The sequence below is a fragment of the Periophthalmus magnuspinnatus genome, chromosome 3 (genome assembly GCF_009829125.3).
Source record: "Periophthalmus magnuspinnatus isolate fPerMag1 chromosome 3, fPerMag1.2.pri, whole genome shotgun sequence".
Taxonomy (NCBI): domain Eukaryota; kingdom Metazoa; phylum Chordata; class Actinopteri; order Gobiiformes; family Gobiidae; genus Periophthalmus; species Periophthalmus magnuspinnatus.
Window position 1 is genome coordinate 16,434,848 of NC_047128.1, and position 20,659 is coordinate 16,455,506.

Below are 20,659 nucleotides of genomic sequence, written 5' to 3' on the forward strand. Positions count from 1 at the left end.
TTTAATAAAGTATACTGAAGTTAGTATTCGGTCAAAGTCCATTTTTCACCTTATCTTAATTCATGCCTTTATTGTTATTTATCATGAGTCTTTGTTTTATATTACACAATAACACTGAAGTAAGATCCCATTGATTCTAAAGAAGAAGCATTACAATAAGATCACAGTACTGTTGTGGAGTTCACCCACAGCTCCGTCACAGCTGTGGGTGAAGACATCGTCACATAATCAGGCCTGTTTCATACTATAGCCGGATGCTGTAAGCTCGTGTGGCTTCATCCTGAGTAATAACTGTGTTTGTTTTACAGTGCAGATGAACGCTTCGACGCCACGTTTCAAACCAACATCCTGGTCCTGAACACAGGCCAATGCTCCTACATCCCTCCAGGTAAGGACTAGAAGTGGACTATAGACTAAAGACTAGGGACTAAATCAGGGTTGAACCAGGAATAAATCAGGACTAAACCAGGACTAAACCAGGGCTAAACCAGGACTAAACCAGGGCTAAACCAGGACTAAACCAGGACTAAACCAGGACTAAACCAGGGCTAAACCAGGACTAAACCAGGACTAAACCAGGGCTAAACCAGGACTAAACCAGGGCTAAACCAGGATTAAACCAGGACTAGAACAGGGGTAAACCGGCACTAAACCGGCACTAAACCAAGACTAAGTCAGGACTAAACCAGGACTAAACCAGGACTAAAGCAGGACAAAACCAAGACTAAACCAAGACTAAGTCAGGAATAAACCAGGACTAAATCAGAGCTAAACCTTGTGCATTTAACTAAACTCATCATCAAAGGTACATTCCCACTCATACCTTTTTTTTTTTTTTTTTTTTTTTTTACAAACAACTGCACTCTAAATACACTTTCTGTTTTTGATAATTACCCAAAGGAAATTCCAGACCATAAAAGGAGTATCGTGTTCAAGGCCATGTTATGTCAACATTCAGTTTACCAGGGACATTTGACATAGACATTTGAAGCCCCTTTCACTTGTATGCTTTTGTGTAGCAAAGAGAATCATGTTGTTTTATGCTAGATGTGGGACAAGTGGACTGTTGTGGGATTAATGTCAGTAGCTTTGGAGCTACAGAGAGGCAGGAGACTCTGGATGTGTAACGCAGGAGAAGATTGTTTACCCTATAATGTCTGGGCATATATAGCACATGCAGGTGAGGACAAATCATCAACTGTGTTGCCAGATAAGATGCTCTCCCTCAGTCTTTGTAAAATATTTTAACTAGATGGTTGCATGACTCCAGTCTGCACACGCACACTTCACCCACATTTCCTAGTATGAAAGTGGTGTGTGTGAGAATTGATGGCGGTCAGAGGGGTCAATGGTACAGATTGGCTTCCATCTGTCTGCCCCAGGGCAGCTGTGGCTACAACAGTAACTTACCACTATCAAATGTGAAGTGAGTGAATAATGCAGTATAAATCAGATGCATTATTATTATAGGCTACAGGTCATGACCGATGTGATAGTGATTGCCTACGATCCAGAGCAGCCAATGCCGATAAACTCCATTGATATTTGTAAGCCGATATGCAGGGCAGATTTAGATTAGTTTCCCCAAAACATATGATTTGAAATTACTACAAGTTCTGTCTATACATTGCTCTGCTCTACACAATATTATAATAATAAATAATAATATCTATGGCAGTGGTATTTTGACATCCACAGCTCTCTTTCAATACAAAGCAATAAGAGAGCAGAAAATTAGCATTTTTGCTGTGCTTTTTTTGAACTAAAGTGTTTAAATAAAACATAATTTTAAAGTTTAATCAGGTGGCTATCCCAATCAAAATATTGTCCTATGCTGGAGATTGAAGGTTGATAGACAATAAACTAAAAAGTGCAAATATCAGCCCAATGTATTGGCCAAGTGATATACTGATATACATCTCTGTACAGGCCCCTCTCGCTCAGGAGTCAGAGAGCCACTTCATACTTCCTCTTCACTCCTGCTAAACAGCTGAATAAGCCGCACCGTGTCTTCAGGCTGCTTTATAGTCCAGTCCCACACTCTGTTCAGATGAGAGCTGGTGTCTTCAACCTGAACCACTGGATCTTCAGCAAATCAGGCTTTTATTTATTCAATACAATAAACAATCCCATTAAGCCTGTGTGCGGGGCCAAACTTTACCTGTTCATGTTATGTTTAAACTGATTTCCTTATTGTGGACCAACCAGTCATGGCAGCTGTGGTCAGCACTTTGACACAAAACAAAATTTGATCCGACCCCCGGGCTTTTGTGACGGTATTCCACACACATCTGAAGCCCTTTCTTCTTCGTGTTAATTGCTGCTGAGGAAAATCCAGGGATTGATTTGACATGAGGTTTACTGTAGTGGCCCAGAGCAGAGCCATTTTCCTCCCTCACCTTTAACGACCCCCCTGTGCCAAAGTCCAGTAAAGGTCCGGTAAAGGATGTCCACAGTAACCTCTCTCTCTTTCTCTTTCTTTCTCTCCTGCCCTATCCTTCCCACACTCTTTCTTGCTGCCTTCCCCTTGCCTCCCTCTCCTCTCCTCCTGTCCATCCCCCTTTCCTCTCCCTCTTCTCCTCCTCTCCCCTGTTCCTCTCATCCTTTTCCTGATTCCCTCCTCCTGCTCCCCTCTCTCCCTCTCTTTCTCTCCCTTCCTTTTTTTCTTCTCCTCACCCCCACTCCTTACCCCATGCTGCCCTCCCCTCCTGCTCATCCTCTTTTCCTCTCTTCTTCTCTCTCCTCTGTCTTCCCCTTTTCTGCTTCTTTTGTCACCCCACTCTTCTCTCCCTATCTCCCCCTCCTCTCCTCACCCCCCTTTCCTTTCCCTCTGCCCATACTTTCTCTCCCATGTTCTCCTCTCTTTCTTCTTTCCCCTCTCAACCCTGTTCATTCATTCATTTCTCCTCTCATCTCTTTTTATTATCCTTCTACCTCTCTCCCCCTTCTCCACTCCTTCCTCTGCTCCTTTCCTTCCTCTCTTTCCCTCTCCTTCTGCTCCTCTCCCCTTTCTCCACTCCCTCTACTCTGTTTATCTCTTCCTGCTCCTCTCCTTCGTTCCTCATTCTTCGCTACTCCTCTCCTCCTTCTATCTCTCTCCGTTCTCTCTCATGCTCTTCTCCCTCTCTTCATTTTCTCCCCTCCGTTTCTTTCTGCTCCTCTCCCCTCTTCTTCTCACCTCTCCCTCCAATCCTCCTTTCGCTCCCCTCTCCCCTCCTTCTCTATGTCTCCCTCTTGCTCTTCTTTCCTTCTTCCATCGTCTCTCTCCCTTTCCAAGAATTGGTTGGTGATCAAGTTAGTTTGTTAAAGCTTCTAAAATAGTATTAAAAACTAACTAATTAAAGTAGTATTTGTATGTGTATGTATTTACTTAAGTACAAATGTGGCAGTTGTACATGTCACTAAATACATTTCCCTTTTCTCTTCACCCTCACATCTGCACATCAGTCTTGGCCAGGCGTTTAAGCGGGGAACGTTTTACACAGTTTGTCAGGAGCCAATCTGTCTGAATACACCAGGCTTTATCATTAAATGGGTCGAGAGCGGAGAGCCTGTTTACTGCGCCCGTATCACTCCTCATATCACTCCACATGAATCAGATCAGTGCTGTGGCTCCTGCTCTGTCCGTCATCTGTCAGATTGGATATTTGCTCACCAGCTGTTAGGGAAGCACTTAGACGTCAGTGGAATTGGATCTGTACAATTGTTATGTATGGAGTTTTGTAGCGTTATCAAAGTTCAATTACTATATTCAACTTTACCACACAAACACAGAAAATATTGAAATAATGATTGTGAGCCGTAAAACCGTAACCAGGATTTAACTCATGATGTTCTTTTTTAAGATCTGATCTTGTTTAATGATCTAATTAGTCATTATGTCAGGCCCACACAAAGGATTTAGGCCCAGTATGTAACAGTATGTTCTGGAGGTGTCACGTCGCCTGAATGATTCAATGGAAATAGAAAGTTAAATCCTTACTTAAGAATATTCTGCATGGACATAGATGTGTTTAATGCTTTACTGTGGAAAATCATAAACGAACATTATTTCCATGTAAACAAGCAGTAAGAAACAAGAGTCAAGTTTGTGGAGATGCAAGCCTGCGAGAGTAAGGAAACAGGTTTTTTTAATAGAAAAACTTTTATTTTGTCTTTGGGCTAAAAAGTTACATACTCTGGCTTTAATTCATTTCGCTTTATTTATTTTTCTCATGTAGCAATCGGTTAATTTCTGTAGTCCTTTGTGTTCAAATAAAGTTTGAAGCCTATTCTTTAGGCAGCAGGTCGGGCAAAACAAAATATCAGCCTGTGCTGGAGATTTAAGGCTGTGAGTTAGTGCAAAAATCAGCCTGATGTACTGGCCAACCCATATATTCTTCTGTCTCTAATATTTTCTGTAACAATATATCATACTTCAAAATGTGGTACTGTGACCTCGAATCCATCCATGTTTATGTAAGAACGTATAAAGTGAGTACTTTCCACAGTGGTGACATGTGTCTTGTGTCCTCAGGCATCTTCAAGAGCACATGTAAGATCGACGTGCGCTGGTTCCCCTTTGACGAGCAGAGGTGTGAGCTCAAGTTCGGCTCCTGGTCCTACGACGGCTGGGCTATTGACCTCAAGATGTTAGACGCTGACCTGTCTGGGTACACGTCCAACGGGGAGTGGGACCTCGTGGGTACGAATGTCACCACGCTCACTTGGACAATACACAATCTACGTATATCAGTGACCTGACTCGGGCCAGATTGATATGAGTTCAGCAAATGTATCTGGAATTATCCTGTTAAAAATGATTGGGAAAAGGCAAAATGTCATGAATATTTGAATCTGATTAAGTCAGCAGAGACGTAAAGTCCCTCAGCATGTTTGGCACAAACAAGTGTCCTTTTATGCTAAAATAGGTCATGTTTGTTTTGGGTCTTTTGGGTGCTCATCACAGAACCACTTATATCCTGAGAAGGTCACATAAGAGGGAGCTGGGCCACATGGATTCTCGTGGGTTTGTGAACTCACAAATATTGCAGTAATTCATCTTGCTGACCAGACAGGCTGTTGGTGCTTGAAACTGATAGATGGGGCAACAGTGGTGGTAATTGTAACGTCTCCAGGCCTCCTGACAGGTTGCCCTGAGGCACTTGATGGATGGGTTAAAATGCTGTGATCAGATTTGCCTATGGGGACAATCAAGTCAACAAATACAATAAAGACAAAATACACGACCTCTGAAAGTGTAGATGTAATATGTGAGTGGTGGTGGTGGTTGGAGACGCCGTTGGCACTGACAGACTCAGGTTTGTCCTTAGTTAGCCTCTTGGCAACACAATGTGATTCTTGTAGCAGTACAGCCTTTTTAAAATGTTTATCTTTCATTGTGTGCTGTGGAATGAATATTAAACCAGAATTTTGGAGCAATATGTGCATATTTTAAAAATCTTTTAATCACTTATTTTCAAGGTGACATATTGCCGATCAACTCCCGTTTTCACCATTCCCAGTAAACGCCCACTGCTCTTACTTCAATCTCCAGTTTTATTTTCTTAATCGGTGATGTGCGTCGGAATCAGCAGTGTCACATTGTCATTTTAGTACAAATGAAAAAAAATCGTAATTCAATTTCAATTCAATGTAATTTATGTATTTAAGTTGTTTTAGATGAATATCGGGATTTATAATGTCCAAATCATAAAATAATGATTCACTGCTCGTAGATATTAACATAAGCACTATATGTCATCTTTAAATTTAAAATGTAATCGACAAAAGGTGACAATGCTCTGCTTAAGACTGTTTCTTAAGAATAGGTGATACATGATAAATAAGGAGACGTAAATACAGATGACTATTCCCAAGGCTTTAGGACCCACCTGTAGCGTAGACCTTCACATTTGGGATATCTTCTATTCTAGGGATGGGTGATATATCGGTTCCAGTATCTGTATTTGCTGATTTCAATACAGATTCTTTGATATCTGTATCAGCCCATATTGATACTCACTGCTGATATTTTTTTACCCTTTTTACCCGATTGTTACTTTAACTTAAGATAAACTAACTATGGATTTTAAAAGCGAAATATCGGTATTCGTAAATATCAGTTCTCAGCCACGGCTTTAGGTCAAGTGTCAGATATCGGTATTGGTCCATCCCTAATGTGTACTCTTTGTGTTTGAACTGAATCACAAATCACAATTCCAGTATTTCTCAGAACATGTTCACTTAGATCTTTTTCCAAACGTCTAACCGTGTAGTGGCTTGTGTTTGCAGAGGTCCCGGGACAGAAAAATGAGAGGAAGTACCCCTGCTGTGAGGAGCCGTACCCCGATATCACCTACACTGTGGTGATGAGGAGGCGCACGCTCTACTACGGACTCAACCTGCTCATCCCCTGCATCCTCATCTCCACCCTGGCTCTGCTTGTGTTCCTGCTGCCCGCCGACTCTGGGGAGAAGATCTCACTGGGTGTGTACTGGGGTTGTCAAAAGTATGAAAATCCGATACTAATCGATACTAAAACTAGTGTCAGAGCTAGATACTCATTTGAGCAGGTATCGATACTAAAAAAGTCACATTCACGGGACTCAGAGCGTTTCTGAGGGACCAATTGGGTTTGGGTTAGTGGGTGAGTTTTTGTTTGAGCATAGGGCTGCATTTAAAGGTGCACTTTGTAACTTTTCTGGTAGAGGGCTTGCCGACCTGCCTTTTTCGATGCAGACGTCATTACCATGGAGACGAGCATGTTACACCACCGTTACCAAGTTACAGGTCAGATCTGTGGAGCCTGGTCACAGTAAGACCCCTCTGCCCCTCCACTGCTGCTCTGCCCCTCCACTCCTCCTCTGTTCCTTTCCTTCTGCCCCTCTTCCCCTCCACTCTTCCTCTGCCCCTCCACTCCTCCTATATCCCTCTGCCCCTCCACTTCACCTCTATCTCTCTATCCCTCTGCCCCTCCACTCCTCTTCTGCCCCTCCACTCCTCTTCTTCCCCTGCACTCCTCCTCTGCCCCTCTACTCCTCCTCTACCCCTCTATTCCTCTGCCCCTCCACTCCTCTTCTGCCCCTCCACTCCTCCTCTGCCCCTCTACTCCTCCTCTACCCCTCTATTCCTCTGCCCCTCCACTCCTCTTCTGCCCCTCCACTCCTCTTCTGCCCCTCTACTCCTCCTCTACCCCTCTATCCCTCTGCCCCTCCGCTCCTCTTCTGCCCCTCCACTCCTCCTCTATCCCTCTGCCCCTCCGCTCCTCTTCTGCCCCTCCAAACAGCTCCCTGTGAGTTAGTGCTCTGTCAATATCCGAGCTCAGGATGTGGGCTGCTGTAGTTTACACTGTGTGATGGCTCTGTTCAATCCTGTAGAGAGTTGTTCCACTCAAGACCACCGTCTTGAGTGAAACAGCTCTACAGGATCGAACGGAGCGGGTGATTCTGGCAACTTTATATATATAAAAAAGACACTTTAAAAGTTCAAGATCGCGGATACAAGCGGCTGAAATGGGCTTCCTCCGCAGAGTGGCCGGGCGCACCCTTAGGGATAGGGTGAGGAGCTCGGTCACACGGGAGGAGCTCGGAGTAGAGCCGCTGCTCCTACACGTTGAGAGGAACCAGCTGAGGTGGCTCGGGCATCTGCTCAGGATGCCTCCTGGACGCCTCCCTAGGGAGGTGTTCTGGGCATGTCCCACCGGGAGGAGGCCCCGGGGAAGACCCAGGACACGCTGGAGGGACTATGTCTCTCGGCTGGCCTGGGAACGCCTTGGGGTCCCACCGGAGGAGCTGGAGGACGTGTCCGGGGTGAGGGAAGTCTGGGAGTCCCTGCTTAGACTGCTGCCCCCGCGACCCGGCCCCGGATAAGCGGAAGAAAATGGATGGATGGATGGACTTTAAAAGTCTCTAAACAAATACCGTCTCATTTCCAGAATGACACTCATCATCATTTTTTGCAGTGGAAAAAATACTGCCAGTTTTCAAGTAAAAATAAAAACTGCAATGGCTAAAACTGTTTTCAATTACGAGTACAAGTACTGGTTCCAAAGCAAAAGACGAAGTTTAAATCTGTCAACTGGACAAATCGTTGTAAGAGTGAAAACTTTACGATGCTCATCCAAGCAGCTTCTTCAGTTCTCACTCTTACGACAATTTGTCCAGTTGACAGATTTAAACTTCGCCTTTTGCTATGGATCTGACCTGGACGACTGAAGGATTACACAGACTACTGGTTCCAAAATTGTACTCAAGAAAAGTAAAAAGTACTCATAAAAAAATACTACTCAGAGAACTCGTTATTTGTTATTTTTTGACACATTTTAGCAGCATTTTAGATGGTAAATGGTCAGATTTTTATATGGCGCTTTTCCACCTTCAAGGTACTCAAAGTGCTTTACATCAAGGAAATACTGACCCATTCACACACACATTCATACACCAGTGTGCGCAGACACAAGGGTTAAGTGTCTTGCCGAAGGACACTATGACAGCATTCATCTGTGGGAGCTGGAATCGCACCTCTGACCTGTGGGTCAGTGGATCCACAATTTAACAGTTTTAAGCTAAATATACTCTTTCAAACCATTATCCTCATATTCTCTTAGCTCTGGCCAATCAGAGCAAGAGATGCTGTTATGTGAGTTTGTGGGTTTAGAAAAGAGCAGAGACAGAGGTGAGACAGCTGTGGATTGGGACGATTGGGACCTGAGCTGTACGCAGCAACTTCTGTGATTTAAAATTGAACAAATTACCTGGATCGAATTATGCTCAAGTACAAGTTCAGGTTTAATCTACTCAAAAAGTAAAGTTACCCAAAATGTCTACTCAGTTACAGTAACATGACTATTTGTAATTAGGAACTTTCCACCCATGATTTTACATATCTGTTCACTTAATAAGGATATCGTATCTATCCTAATATCCATACATACATTTATAGTAGAATTTAAAGGTACATTATGCAATTTTCTGGAGTTGGCATGTCACCTGTATGATTATATGGAAATGGTAAGTCAGAACCATACTTCAGAAAATTCTCCATGGAGATAGATCAGTTTTATGTTATATTATATTATACTGATTATAGCTAAAGGAACAACATTTTCCACATAAACAAGCAGCTGGAGGCTCCAGGCCAAATAAAAGTCGGGTTTGTGGAGGTGCAAGCCCACTCACAGTAAAGACGCATGTGAGATTTTAGTACAATAAAAAATGAAAAAAACAGGCCTGAAGTAATCAAAACTCTTTTTTCACACAAAGCATTTACATGATTGCACTTTATTTTCACTAGTTAAGATAATTATATAACTTAATCTATGCATTTCATGAAGATATAACCAACTGTTCCTGATACTTCTTCCATATCTACTAACCACTCACCCAAAAATATTTACTCTCTAATATAGTTCACAAATACACTTCCATCTTATAATTTCCTTAGCTCAAAAAAAGACCCTGAAGTCTGAAAAGACCTTGAGTCTGTAGAATGTGTAGAATCACACTGAGCAGCTGTGAGAAAAGGTGTGGGTGTGTTCCTTAAATCTTAAATACGGCTGAGCTGTTAAACTTCATTACCCAAACTGCCCCTCTCTGCAGACGCCATGTTTTTCCCAAGACATCTGACATACGGCATTTACCAACTGTAGACATGAGCTATAATGCTCCCCTCTGTGTTCATAATCCACTCACAGTCTATGCATAATTTTAGATTTTTATTGTTCATATGGCGTTATATTGTCTGACAAAAGATTTGTGATATTTATTCAGAATGTTATTTATAGATTTAATTTCTGTTTACATAAAAGCACCATTACAATGATTTAAAGAAGGTGTATTGTTATTTGTCATGGCAATGGTCCTAATTTTTCATCATTCTGAAACCCATAAATAGTGTTGTGTCTACTGTAAACATTATTGGTTTCAAAATTTATTTTCAAAAAAAATTATCTACCAGTCAAGATTATTTTAGTCTCAGGCCAAGTTCAGTTGCTGTGTCCTTAGGGAAGCCACTTCACCCACATTGCCTAGTATGAATATGGTGTGTGAGTGTGTGAGCCATAACAATTAACAACAAAATAAATCTTATTCTTAAATGATGAAAAGTCTTCAAAATGTCTCCTATAACATGTAGCTGAAATCCTTGAATCCCCTGGCCTTTGGGTTGTGCTCAGGCTATGTTCCCAAATATATGCGATATGGGTTGAAATGTGTGCATCACAAGCTAATTATCAACTCAAAAAACATGTATATTCACGTAGTTGCAAAAACATGATTACATTTTTGTAAAAATGTATATTGGCCAAAATACATTCATAGTCAGTAAAATGTCATGTCTCCCTCCAGTATGTTTATGAAAGAGACTGGGCTGAGGTCTGTCACACAGAGGAGGCTTTAAGAAGCCTTTAAATGATGTCCATGTCTTAATCCTGCTGAGACTTCACAGTGTGAGAGCAGAAGCTAATGCTGTCAGCTCATTAAACCAGATCTAGTGTAATGCACAGATGTCCACAGAAGTCCACTCTGATGGCTCAGTGAGAAGTTGTCAGTGCCTGATTTTGAACCATGAGCCAAGACCATGTTTAGTTTGAACATTTAGCCCCGCCCACTTTGTCCATTCTGCCGCTGTGATATTGCACCATGACACAAAAAGTGTGTGGGATAGTGTTATGCAGTTGTTTGCAGATAGTTCTCTGGTCTCTGTCTACTTGAAGTATGTGTGTCATTTTTAATAATGTACCAGGAGAGGTTTACGTGCCTGATAGTGTCAGGGAGTTGGTTTCTCATGATCCATCATAAACAATGTGTCTGAATAAATGAAAAAATGTCACCCTGTCAGTAGTTTCAGCTTAATTGATAAACATCTAACATCTAAAATGTATAGATTATATTTTACACCTTTCACCACAATGCATGATGTAAAGAGCATTTATCTTCACTAGAATAAATTAAAATCAGGTACAGGCCGTTTAAAATTAGAGACACCTTTTGCAACATAACAACTATAACTGCCTTGAAAGTCCATAGGCCAAAGCAAGTATAATGTTTGCCAAATCCAGAATGTTATTTCACTGTATTTTTTATACAGATTGATATCTGGTCTGGTCTCTACGTCCTCCATTGCATCTCAAGCCTGGTCATGGAATCAGATTTTTTTTTTGCTCGCCTGTGATAAGCTTCTCCTCTTTGTTCTGTGTCCAGGCATCACGGTGCTGCTCTCTCTGACTGTCTTCATGTTGTTGGTGGCAGAGATCATGCCAGCCACTTCAGACTCTGTGCCGCTAATTGGTAAGCTCAGAAAATACAATCTAAAATTAAAATAAGATTGTGAAATGTTTTCACACAAGACATGCAAAGCTTTCCTTTTGAGCGTTAAAGTGATGTTTTTCCTGTGGCTGGGCTGTGAAGAGGCTCCCTAAAAGTTTTATACTCAAACACATGACATACATACAGACACTGAGTTTGTAATGAAGCATGTCTTTGTTTGAATACTATACTTTGATATTGCTACACTTCACAGGTCTGCCTTGTCAAAAGTGTGCAAAACCCATGTGTAAAGGCTAGGTTTTTATAGGATTTTGTCGCCTCAACAGCTAATCCATGCGTGATCATGTTGGTGCTCAGACCCTTCATTTCAAAGAATTACCTCTGTTGTCTTTTTATCTCTCACTGTTGCCAGCAAAGAACACAAACACTTCCACTGTTCCACTGTTCAAAAGGTTCAATACTATGCAGCTATATATATTATTTTAACTACAAATGTAAGATTGAGATGTCACAGTGTGTTCAAAGAAGACATATTTGAGCAATCCACAGTGCTCCAGTATTGTGCTGAATTCAAGTGAGTGCTCTGAAATGTTCTGCTTGTGCCAATCTCATATTCCTGCTTACAGCCCTATGCTTAAAGTTGGTCATGAATAAATACTAGAAAAAAACATAATGCATCTTTAAGGGAGCCAGTATAAGGCATTTTTTGTTCTTTAACGTGTACCTGTGTATACATTTTTCATACAGCTCAGTACTTTGCCACGACTATGGTGATCGTGGGTCTGTCAGTGATTGCCACAGTCCTGGTCCTGCAGTATCACCACCATGATCCCAATGGAAGCAAGATGCCCAAGTGGGTGAGTACAGCTTCTGAGTCTTCTCATCAGGGGCGGGTCATATGGCGGTATAAATCTAATCATGATCTCTACTCTGAAGATCTTTTGGTCAGCTTTGTAAGGTTCTATGTTAAGGGTGGGCAAACTTTTTGACACATGGGCCACAATGGGTTCTAAAATTTGACAGAGGGCCAGTAGATATATATATGTGTAAGTATTTATTACATTAGAGATTTGGCCTGTAACATGTAGCAAAGCATGAAAATGCAAGGCTCATTGTACAAATTGTTTTCCAAATGCATTAATTAAATTAATAATAAATTTATTACATTTCAGTTACAACCCCAATTCCAATGAAGTTGGGATGCTGTGTAAAACAAAACAAAAAATACAGAATACAATGATTTGCAAATCCTTTTCGACCTGTATTGAACTGAATAAACTACAAAGACATTGATATTTAATATTCAAATTGATCAACTTTGTTTTTATGCAAATATTCACTCATTTTTTATTTGATGCCTGCAACACGTTCCAATAAAGCTGGGACAGGGGCAACAAAAGTTGAGGAACGCTTAAAATCCATTTGTTTGGAACATTCCACAGGTGAACAGGTTCATTGGAAACAGGTGAGTCATGATTGGGTATAAAAGGAGCATCCCCGAAGGGCTCAGTCATTCACAAGCAAGAATGGGGCGAGGTTCACCAATTTGTGAACAACTGTGTCAGCCAACAGTCTAAGAACAACGTTTCTAAACGTACAATTGCAAGGAATTTAGGGATTTCATCATCTACACTTCCGGAAACCATTGTCAGTTAACACAGTTCGTTGCTACATCTCCAAGTGCAAGTTAAAACTGTACCATGCAAAGTGAAAGCCATATATCAACAACACCTAGAAACGCCACCGGCTTTTCTGGGCCCAAGCTCACCTGAGATGGACAGACACAAAGTGGAAAAGTGTGTGTGCTGTGGTCTGATGAGTCCACAAAGTCAATTTCAAATTGTTTTTGGAAATCATGGACGTTGTGTCCTGCGAGCCACAGAGGAAACCAAACCCGCCCCCCATTGAAAATGCGTGGCCCATTATAAACACAGTGGTAAACATGCCCCTGTCCCAGCTTTATTGGAACGTGTTGCAGGCATCAAAAATGAGTGAATATTTGCATAAAAACAAAGTTGATCAGTTTGAACTTTAAATATCATGTCTTTGTAGTTTATTCAGTTAAATATAGGTTGAAAAGGATTTGCAAATCATTATATACTGTATTTTTTTAAGTTTTACACAGCGTTCAAACTTCATCGGAACTGGGGTCGTAAATAAACACAGCAGATCAGCAACTTGTTGAAAAGGTAAACTGAACAGGGTTTACCCTTACCTATTTTAATCTAATTTCATGTTCGGTGGGCCAGATTAATAAGCCCAGTGTATGGGTTAACAGGTGTGTTGAATGTAATTTGCCTTGTAATTGTAATGTCATTTGATCCTGTGGCCTTTTCCAAATCCACGTTCTCTTTTCCTTCCCACTTGGGCTAACTCTTTGCTGAAGGCTCCTTTTGGAAGTAAACGGAGGAGCCTTTGTTAGTGAGGTATGCCCTCCCCTCCCACCCGAAAGACAAACAGAAGATGGTGTCACGTCATACCATCATAGCTGCTACAGCGGTGATGCTGCACCATAATGTGCCGTCAGTCAGATGTGGGACACATCTGTTATTATTGATTCACTGGTAAGAGATACGGCTTAATCATTCAAGCCACATTGAACCCCAGTTAAATTCAGTCTCACACCATAGGGGTGGCATTTGATGATCAAATCTATATTCATTCAGATCTTATCACGAATCCACAGGAAAAAGCACCATATTTGCAATTAAACTCAAACGCTCCAAACATGGCCATTTGCAACAGCAATAAGTGCATAAGAGTTTCAGACCTACACACGTGGACAAAATTGTTGGTACCCATTGGTTAATGAAAGAAAAACTCACAATGGTCACAGAAATAACTTGAATCTGACAAAAGTAATAATAAATAAAATGTCTATAAAATATAACCATTGAAATTCAGACATTGCTTTTCAACCATTCTTCAACAGAATTATTAAAAAAAAAAATAAACTCATGAAACAGGCCTGGACAAAAATGGTGGTACCCTTAACTTAATATTTTGTTGCACAACCTTTTGAGGCAATCACTGCAATCAAAATGATTCCTGTAACTGTCAATGAGTCTTCTGCACCTCTCAGCAGGTATTTTGGCCACTCCTCATGAGCAAACTGCTCTCTCAGGTTTGAAGGGTGCCTTTTCCAGATGACATGTTTCAGCTCCTTCCAAAGATGCTCAATAGGATTTAGGTCAGGGCTCATAGAAGGCCACTTTAGAATAGTCCAATGTTTTCCTCTCAGCCATTCTTGCATGTTTTTAGCTGTGTGTTTAGGTCATTGTCCTGTTGTAAGACCCATGACCTGTGACTGAGACCAAGCTTTCTGACACTGGCAGCACATTTCTCTCTAGAATCCCTTGATAGTCTTGAGATTTCATTGTACCCTGCACAGATTCAACACACCCTGTGCCAGATGCAGCAAAGCAGCCCCAGAACATAACATAAGTTTTTCAGGGCTCTTTTGTTCCCATTCATATTATCCGTATCTTTGATTTGTCATCAATTTTCCTCCTGCAGCCACATCCAGGGAGGTTGGCTACAGTCCCATGGATCTTAAATTTCTGAATAATATGTGCAACTGTAGTCACAGGAACATCCAGCTGCTTGGAGATGGTCTTGTAGCCTTTAACTTTGCTCGTCTATAATTTTCTTTCTAATCTCCTGAGACAACTCTTTGCTTCCTCTGGTCCATGTTGAGTGTGGTACAGTCCATGTCACCAAACAGCACAGTGACGACCTGTAGCCCTGTATACAAGCCCACTAACGGATTACAAGATTGTAGACACCTGTGATGCTAATTAGTGGACACACCTTGGATTAACATGTCCATGTCTTTTCTAGGAGTACCATCATTTTTGTCCAGGCCTGTTTCATGATTTTTATTTTTTTTTCCAAGTAATTGAGTGATTAAGTGATTTCTTTTATCGCAGGGGAAAATCTGAAATGAACAAAATGAGCTTCGGCGATAACTGACTGTATTAAAGAAATAGATCAAATACACTCAATATCGCCCTCTGATGATTTGTACAAGGAGAGAACCTTGCTCCAAATTGAATTTGATGAGGTACCCAATGATAAGGTCATAAACCTTCACCTTAGGTCCCGCCAAACTTATTATGAATATTGTGGCCGGGCTAGCAAATTGCTGTCACATCAGTTAAAACTGTCAACAGCTACTGGTTTTATAGCTGCAGTCAAGGATGAGCAGGGGCATGTTTTTACAGACCAGAAGGACATTAATGAAGAGTTCAAATCATTTTATGAGAAATTATACACCTCTGAAGCAAGTGATGTGATCCAGGTGGAGAACTTCTTCAGTGACTTGACACTACCTGTTTTAGAGGATTCAGATAAAATGATTATGGAGGCAGACATGTCTCTGTTTGAAATAAATAATGCCATTAGGAAGATGCACTTGGCCCAGATGGGTATCCAATAGAATTTTTTAAACATTTGCTGTTAAATTGGTCCCATTGCTGTTTAAAAATTTTAGGGAGACTTGAGACAATAAAGCTCTGCCCACAACAATGACACAAGCTATAATTTCACTGTTGTTGAAAAAATCTAAAGCTCCTCTCCTTTGTGAAGTGAATTAAGTTGTGTCTAGCTTTTTTCCCCTTGTCTGTGGGACAAGGCAGGGCTGTCCATTAAGCCCAATCTCATTAGGCCCGAGCCCATACAGGGCGTAGGGCCTATTGCTTCCGCAACAATGAGTGCATGGCCGTCGCCCCCTGCACAGACTCCTGTATCCTAGCAACCCATGCCGTAGGCAAGCAGTGCAAAGGAAGAACAGGGTAAAGATTCAGAGAGACTAAGCATGAACCTGCTCTCCAATATTTAAAGGTCTCGGGGGTCTACAAGATGAACATGGTCAATTTAATAGTGCAACCTCAGAGCCGGAATTTCAATGTCTGACTTCTCCTGAAGAGAAACCTGTGAAATCTTTCCAGGATCAGCTTGAGGATGAGGATTCAGAACTTTCAATGACCCTCCACTTCATTGAAGATCTTGAGTGTGTCCTGCCAGAAGTAGACAATTTGGAACCGCCTTCTCCCACAAAGCACTGTGACAGTCTTGAGTCTGGGAGTCTTGAGACATCAAAACAATTACAGGACACACTGAAGAGACAAGAGGAAGAGGAGGAGAGGCGTCTGAAGGCTGAGAGTAAAGGGAGACTGAGGGCTCTGCGTAAGTCACTTTTGGCAAAGATAAGGGAGGAAGAAGCCAGACTTGAAGCGGAGTCTAAGAGAGAACTAATAGAATTCCGAGAATCTCTCAAAGCTGAACGCGAGAGAAAGGAGGAGAAAATGAAGAAAGAGGAAAGGCGTCTGAGGCCAGAGCATGAAGAGGGCCTAGAGACTACGTCAGTCACTGTTAACAAAGAGAAGAGAGGAGGAAGAGAGGCTTAAGAGGGACTCTGACCAAAAACTAGCTCAACTCCGAGAAACCTTACAAACTGAGCTGAAGAGGCAAGAAAGGAAAATCAGGAAAGAAATTGATGAAGATCTTGAGGACCTCAAAACTAAATTACATTAGCAGCAGGACAAAAATATAAACAAACTGAAAGCCAGGAATAGGCAAAAACTGCAACAACTGCAGGCTGTGTTTGAAGAAGAGTTAGCAGCAGAAAAAGAGCAACTCCAGAAAAATAAATATAGAAAACTTAAGTCTCTCAGACAAACCATGGAGGAGCAGAGAGAAGCCCTGACCAGAGTCAAATGTGATCAGCACATACATCAGTATCGCAGGGAGATGACCGATGTATTCCAGGGAGTGCGTCAGGAATTAGAACAGGAGCAGGAGAGGAAGATAAGGCAGCTGAGAACGGATCATCAGAAAGAGGTGGGTGAAATCAGGGAGAAACATCTCAGTGATAAGCCTCTTCTGAAGGAACAGCTTCTGTCTAGTTTTACAAATGAAAGAGAGCAGATAGAGGCATGTCATGCTCTGGATCTGCAGAAACTGAACATTCAGCACCAGGCAGAAATTCTGAAGAGGAGAAATGTCAGCCACAGAGTTTGAGCTACAGAAGTTGGCAAATAACTTGGATCTAAAATATACTGAAATCACCAGTCAGGAAGCCATACTGCAGGCTAGGATGGAGGATTTGGATAAAAAGAGGAGGGGTATAGAAGTTGAAGAAAAACAAACTGACAGAAAGTTGAACTCCCTGCTTGAACGCAGTCTAATCCTGGAGCGAGACACACTCAGGGAGGAGCTGGACAGAGAGCGAAAGGAGAAACATCATCTGTTTGAGAAGATGATGGCCTTTGAGAGGAAAAGAACCCCGAGTAATAATGACAATGACCAGCTCAGAGAGGACTGTGAGAGCCATAGTGGAGCTGAGGAGTATCACTGAGGAGCTGAGAAAGACTAGGGAGCAGAGGGACAAGATGGACACATTGGTGAGTGTGCTGCAGGAAAAATAAGTATCAAATTCAGCCAACTAGAGGAGAGAGCACCTGGTCCCATTGGAAACACCTATCCAAGAGCAGCAAGTGCCTTCAGACAAACTCCATCCTCGTCGCCATAGACCCACTTTCAGGGAAGTACTGGTGAACATAAATACAGGACAACTCTCTTCAACAACAGATACCAGCTCGGCTTGGACCTCAACAACCAACTGTACCACTACTAAACATGCATAGGGGCTTTTAAAATGAGAACGAGCCACAAAAACCCTCAACATCTAGTCACAGGAACACCCCAGTTCCTGTTTGCGCATCAATAGCATATCTGAGGTGCAAACATGTCAACGGAAAGTTGACATGTTTGCACACAGTGAGGTGACATGGTTCACCTCAGAAGAAGTAGGGTTTCTACAGTAGCTACAGTTGCATGCACACTAAATCACATGCAATTTTGCTGATTGCGTGTGATTTAAATAGTCTGCATGCATGTAACCGCAGCCATTGTAAAAACCAAGTGTCCATCCCAGAGACCTTCAACAGGCCTTCAAGCCTCAAGCTTCAATCCTGCTGGAGATCTGATGGACTAATGTTGCCGTAAATTAACATGTGTGAATAAATTAAATTTAGAACAGCAATGTTTGTCTTGTCATGTCTGTCTTGACGACACCTGAAAAAATCGGCCTGTACGTCCTCTTACAGTGTATTTAATTTTTTTCAAGTTTCAGAAAACACATCATATCTTTGAGCCATAGAGAGAAAGAAGGGCCTTTAGGAGAGTTCCAATGTAGTAACAAAAAGTAGCAATTAGAGACGTAAACACTATAATGTCCTTCCAACGAGACGCTGCGTGATCGGTATTGTCTGACTTGATTTCAGCCCCTTTTCCCCGCCCTCTGTTGCGGCGGCCTGTTCTCGCCTATGATCCAGACGAGGCGCATTTTCCGGCCCGCCAAACGTGACCAAATTATATTAAAATAGATAAGGCTAAACCTTGTTCATTTTACCTTTTCAACAAGTTGTTGATTTTTTGGCACTTGATTAAACTGTGAGTTTTTTTGCTGTGTTTATTCAACTGAAATGTAATAAATTTATTCATTTATTTAATGCATTTGGTTAACAGTTTGTACAATGAGCCTTGCATATTCATGCTTTGCTACATGTTACAGGCCAAATCTCTAATGTAATATATACAGATATATATCCTGCACCGTCCCCTCTGTTAAGTTTTAGAACCCACTGTGGCCCTTGTGTAAAAAGTTTGCCCAGCCCTGGTCTAACCTGATGTTTTGATATTCTCTCTGTCTCTCCAGACACGAGTATTTCTGTTAAACTGGTGCGCCTGGTTTCTCCGGATGAAGCGTCCCGGAGAGGACACAGTGCGCCCTGCCTGTCCCCACAAAGGTGTTCGGTCCACCCTGAGAAGCATGGAGACTCCCCCTCTCTCCTCTGGCCCCCAGAACAACACCAGTAACATGCTGTATGTCAGTGTCAGGGGCCTCGACAGTAACCCTCACTCCACACCCGCCACCTCCCCTGACTCTGGGGTCATGTGTGGGAGGTAGGCTATTAGAGTAGGACTGAAGTTTTAGAATATTGCTGAAAGAATTGGTCTTTTATTTAAGATATTTGAGATTATTTTTTTGTCATATGGTTATAGATAATGAATTTGTCCTGCATTTGTTTCAAAAAGTGCACATATTGGTATTAGTTTTGTCACGATACAAAAATTTCAAATTTGATTAAGGAATAGACTACAGTACCACACCACTCTAGACAATACAGTGTGATTTTCAGCATTAATTTTTAGTACTTTCTTTTATATTACCATGTGGCCTTATCTCAGCGGTCCAGGTAGGTTCCATAGTGGTTCTTGGGTGTATATTAGTCTATCTGGTCTTATGAAGCTCAACAGGAAATGAGTACATTTTTCCAATTGATTTTTTGAAAGTTCAAAAACATTGTGGAGGCTAACCAGGTATGTGCTAACTAATATCCATAACGCACATTTAAAATGAAATATTCTGCAAAATGTTTTAATAACTTAGTGTTTTATGAGGTTTCAGAAACAGATTTCAAATAAAAGCATAGGACTTAATTTTTTTTTTAGGAAAATCTATGGAGTTGTAGTGTATTGTTTTGTCTCATGCGTTTGTATATTTATGAAAAATGTCTTACTAACAGTAAGAAGGGTTGGAATAGGGCCCAGAGAGATCGCTAAATTACTCAAACATGCATGGATGACATCTTTGAGGGAACAATGTTATTACAAAAAACAAAACAATTTTTGCACAATAATCCCTCTTTAAAATGCAGCTTTTGGACTTGTTCTAAATCTTCTTGAACTTTAATTGTTCAGTGTGGTTAAATTGCTCCTCTGGGATAAATTAATTAATTTGATGTATTGATTTTGTTTCCTATGGAATGTGAATTATCGGAAGAAGCAAGATGGTGTAATCCTTCATTCATCTAGGAGTGGTCCAAGGTAGAAAAGGTTTCAGAGGTCGTCATCTGTACACTGTTTTTGAAATACGTTCCCATCCAGGAGCCATTTTCAATTTGATGGTACTGGTCTGAGTCGCAAAGATTTGTACTACACAGAAGAAGTGATTAACATCATACAGAATCAAAATTGCAAGAACTTTGGAAACATAAAATTATGTCACATTTGTGACATAATTTACTATACCAGCCACCCCTATTTAAATAGTTTTGTCATGATACTAAAATTTCAAACTCGACTTTGATACTAAGGAATAGACTCGATACTCAATACTGATTCCAATACCATGGATAATAAAAGAAACCTCTTTATTTAGTACTTTATTTACTTTACTTTATTTAGTGGCCTTATACCTGTGTAATTGTCCAGGTAGGTTCCATAGTGGTCCGTGGGCGTATACTAGTCTATGTGGAAAGGGTCGTTTTTGTCCTCTGAATGTGACTTTTTCAGTATTGATACCTGCTCAAATGAGTGTCAGTTTCGTTACTAGTTTTAGTATCGAT

At 41.3% G+C, this 20,659-nt stretch overlaps 1 protein-coding gene across 1 annotated transcript in view; it reads left to right on the forward strand.

The window, feature by feature from the left end:
- LOC117388459 (neuronal acetylcholine receptor subunit alpha-7-like) overlaps window positions 1–20,659 on the forward strand; it is a 33,206-nt gene that overhangs the window by 12,004 nt on the left and 543 nt on the right. Inside the window, exons 5-10 of the mRNA XM_033986010.2 lie at window positions 309–388; window positions 4,517–4,684; window positions 6,274–6,468; window positions 11,181–11,267; window positions 11,994–12,103; window positions 18,967–19,214. Coding sequence (XP_033841901.2) covers window positions 309–388; window positions 4,517–4,684; window positions 6,274–6,468; window positions 11,181–11,267; window positions 11,994–12,103; window positions 18,967–19,214 — 888 coding nt within the window. The remainder of the gene's footprint in view (window positions 1–308; window positions 389–4,516; window positions 4,685–6,273; window positions 6,469–11,180; window positions 11,268–11,993; window positions 12,104–18,966; window positions 19,215–20,659) is intronic.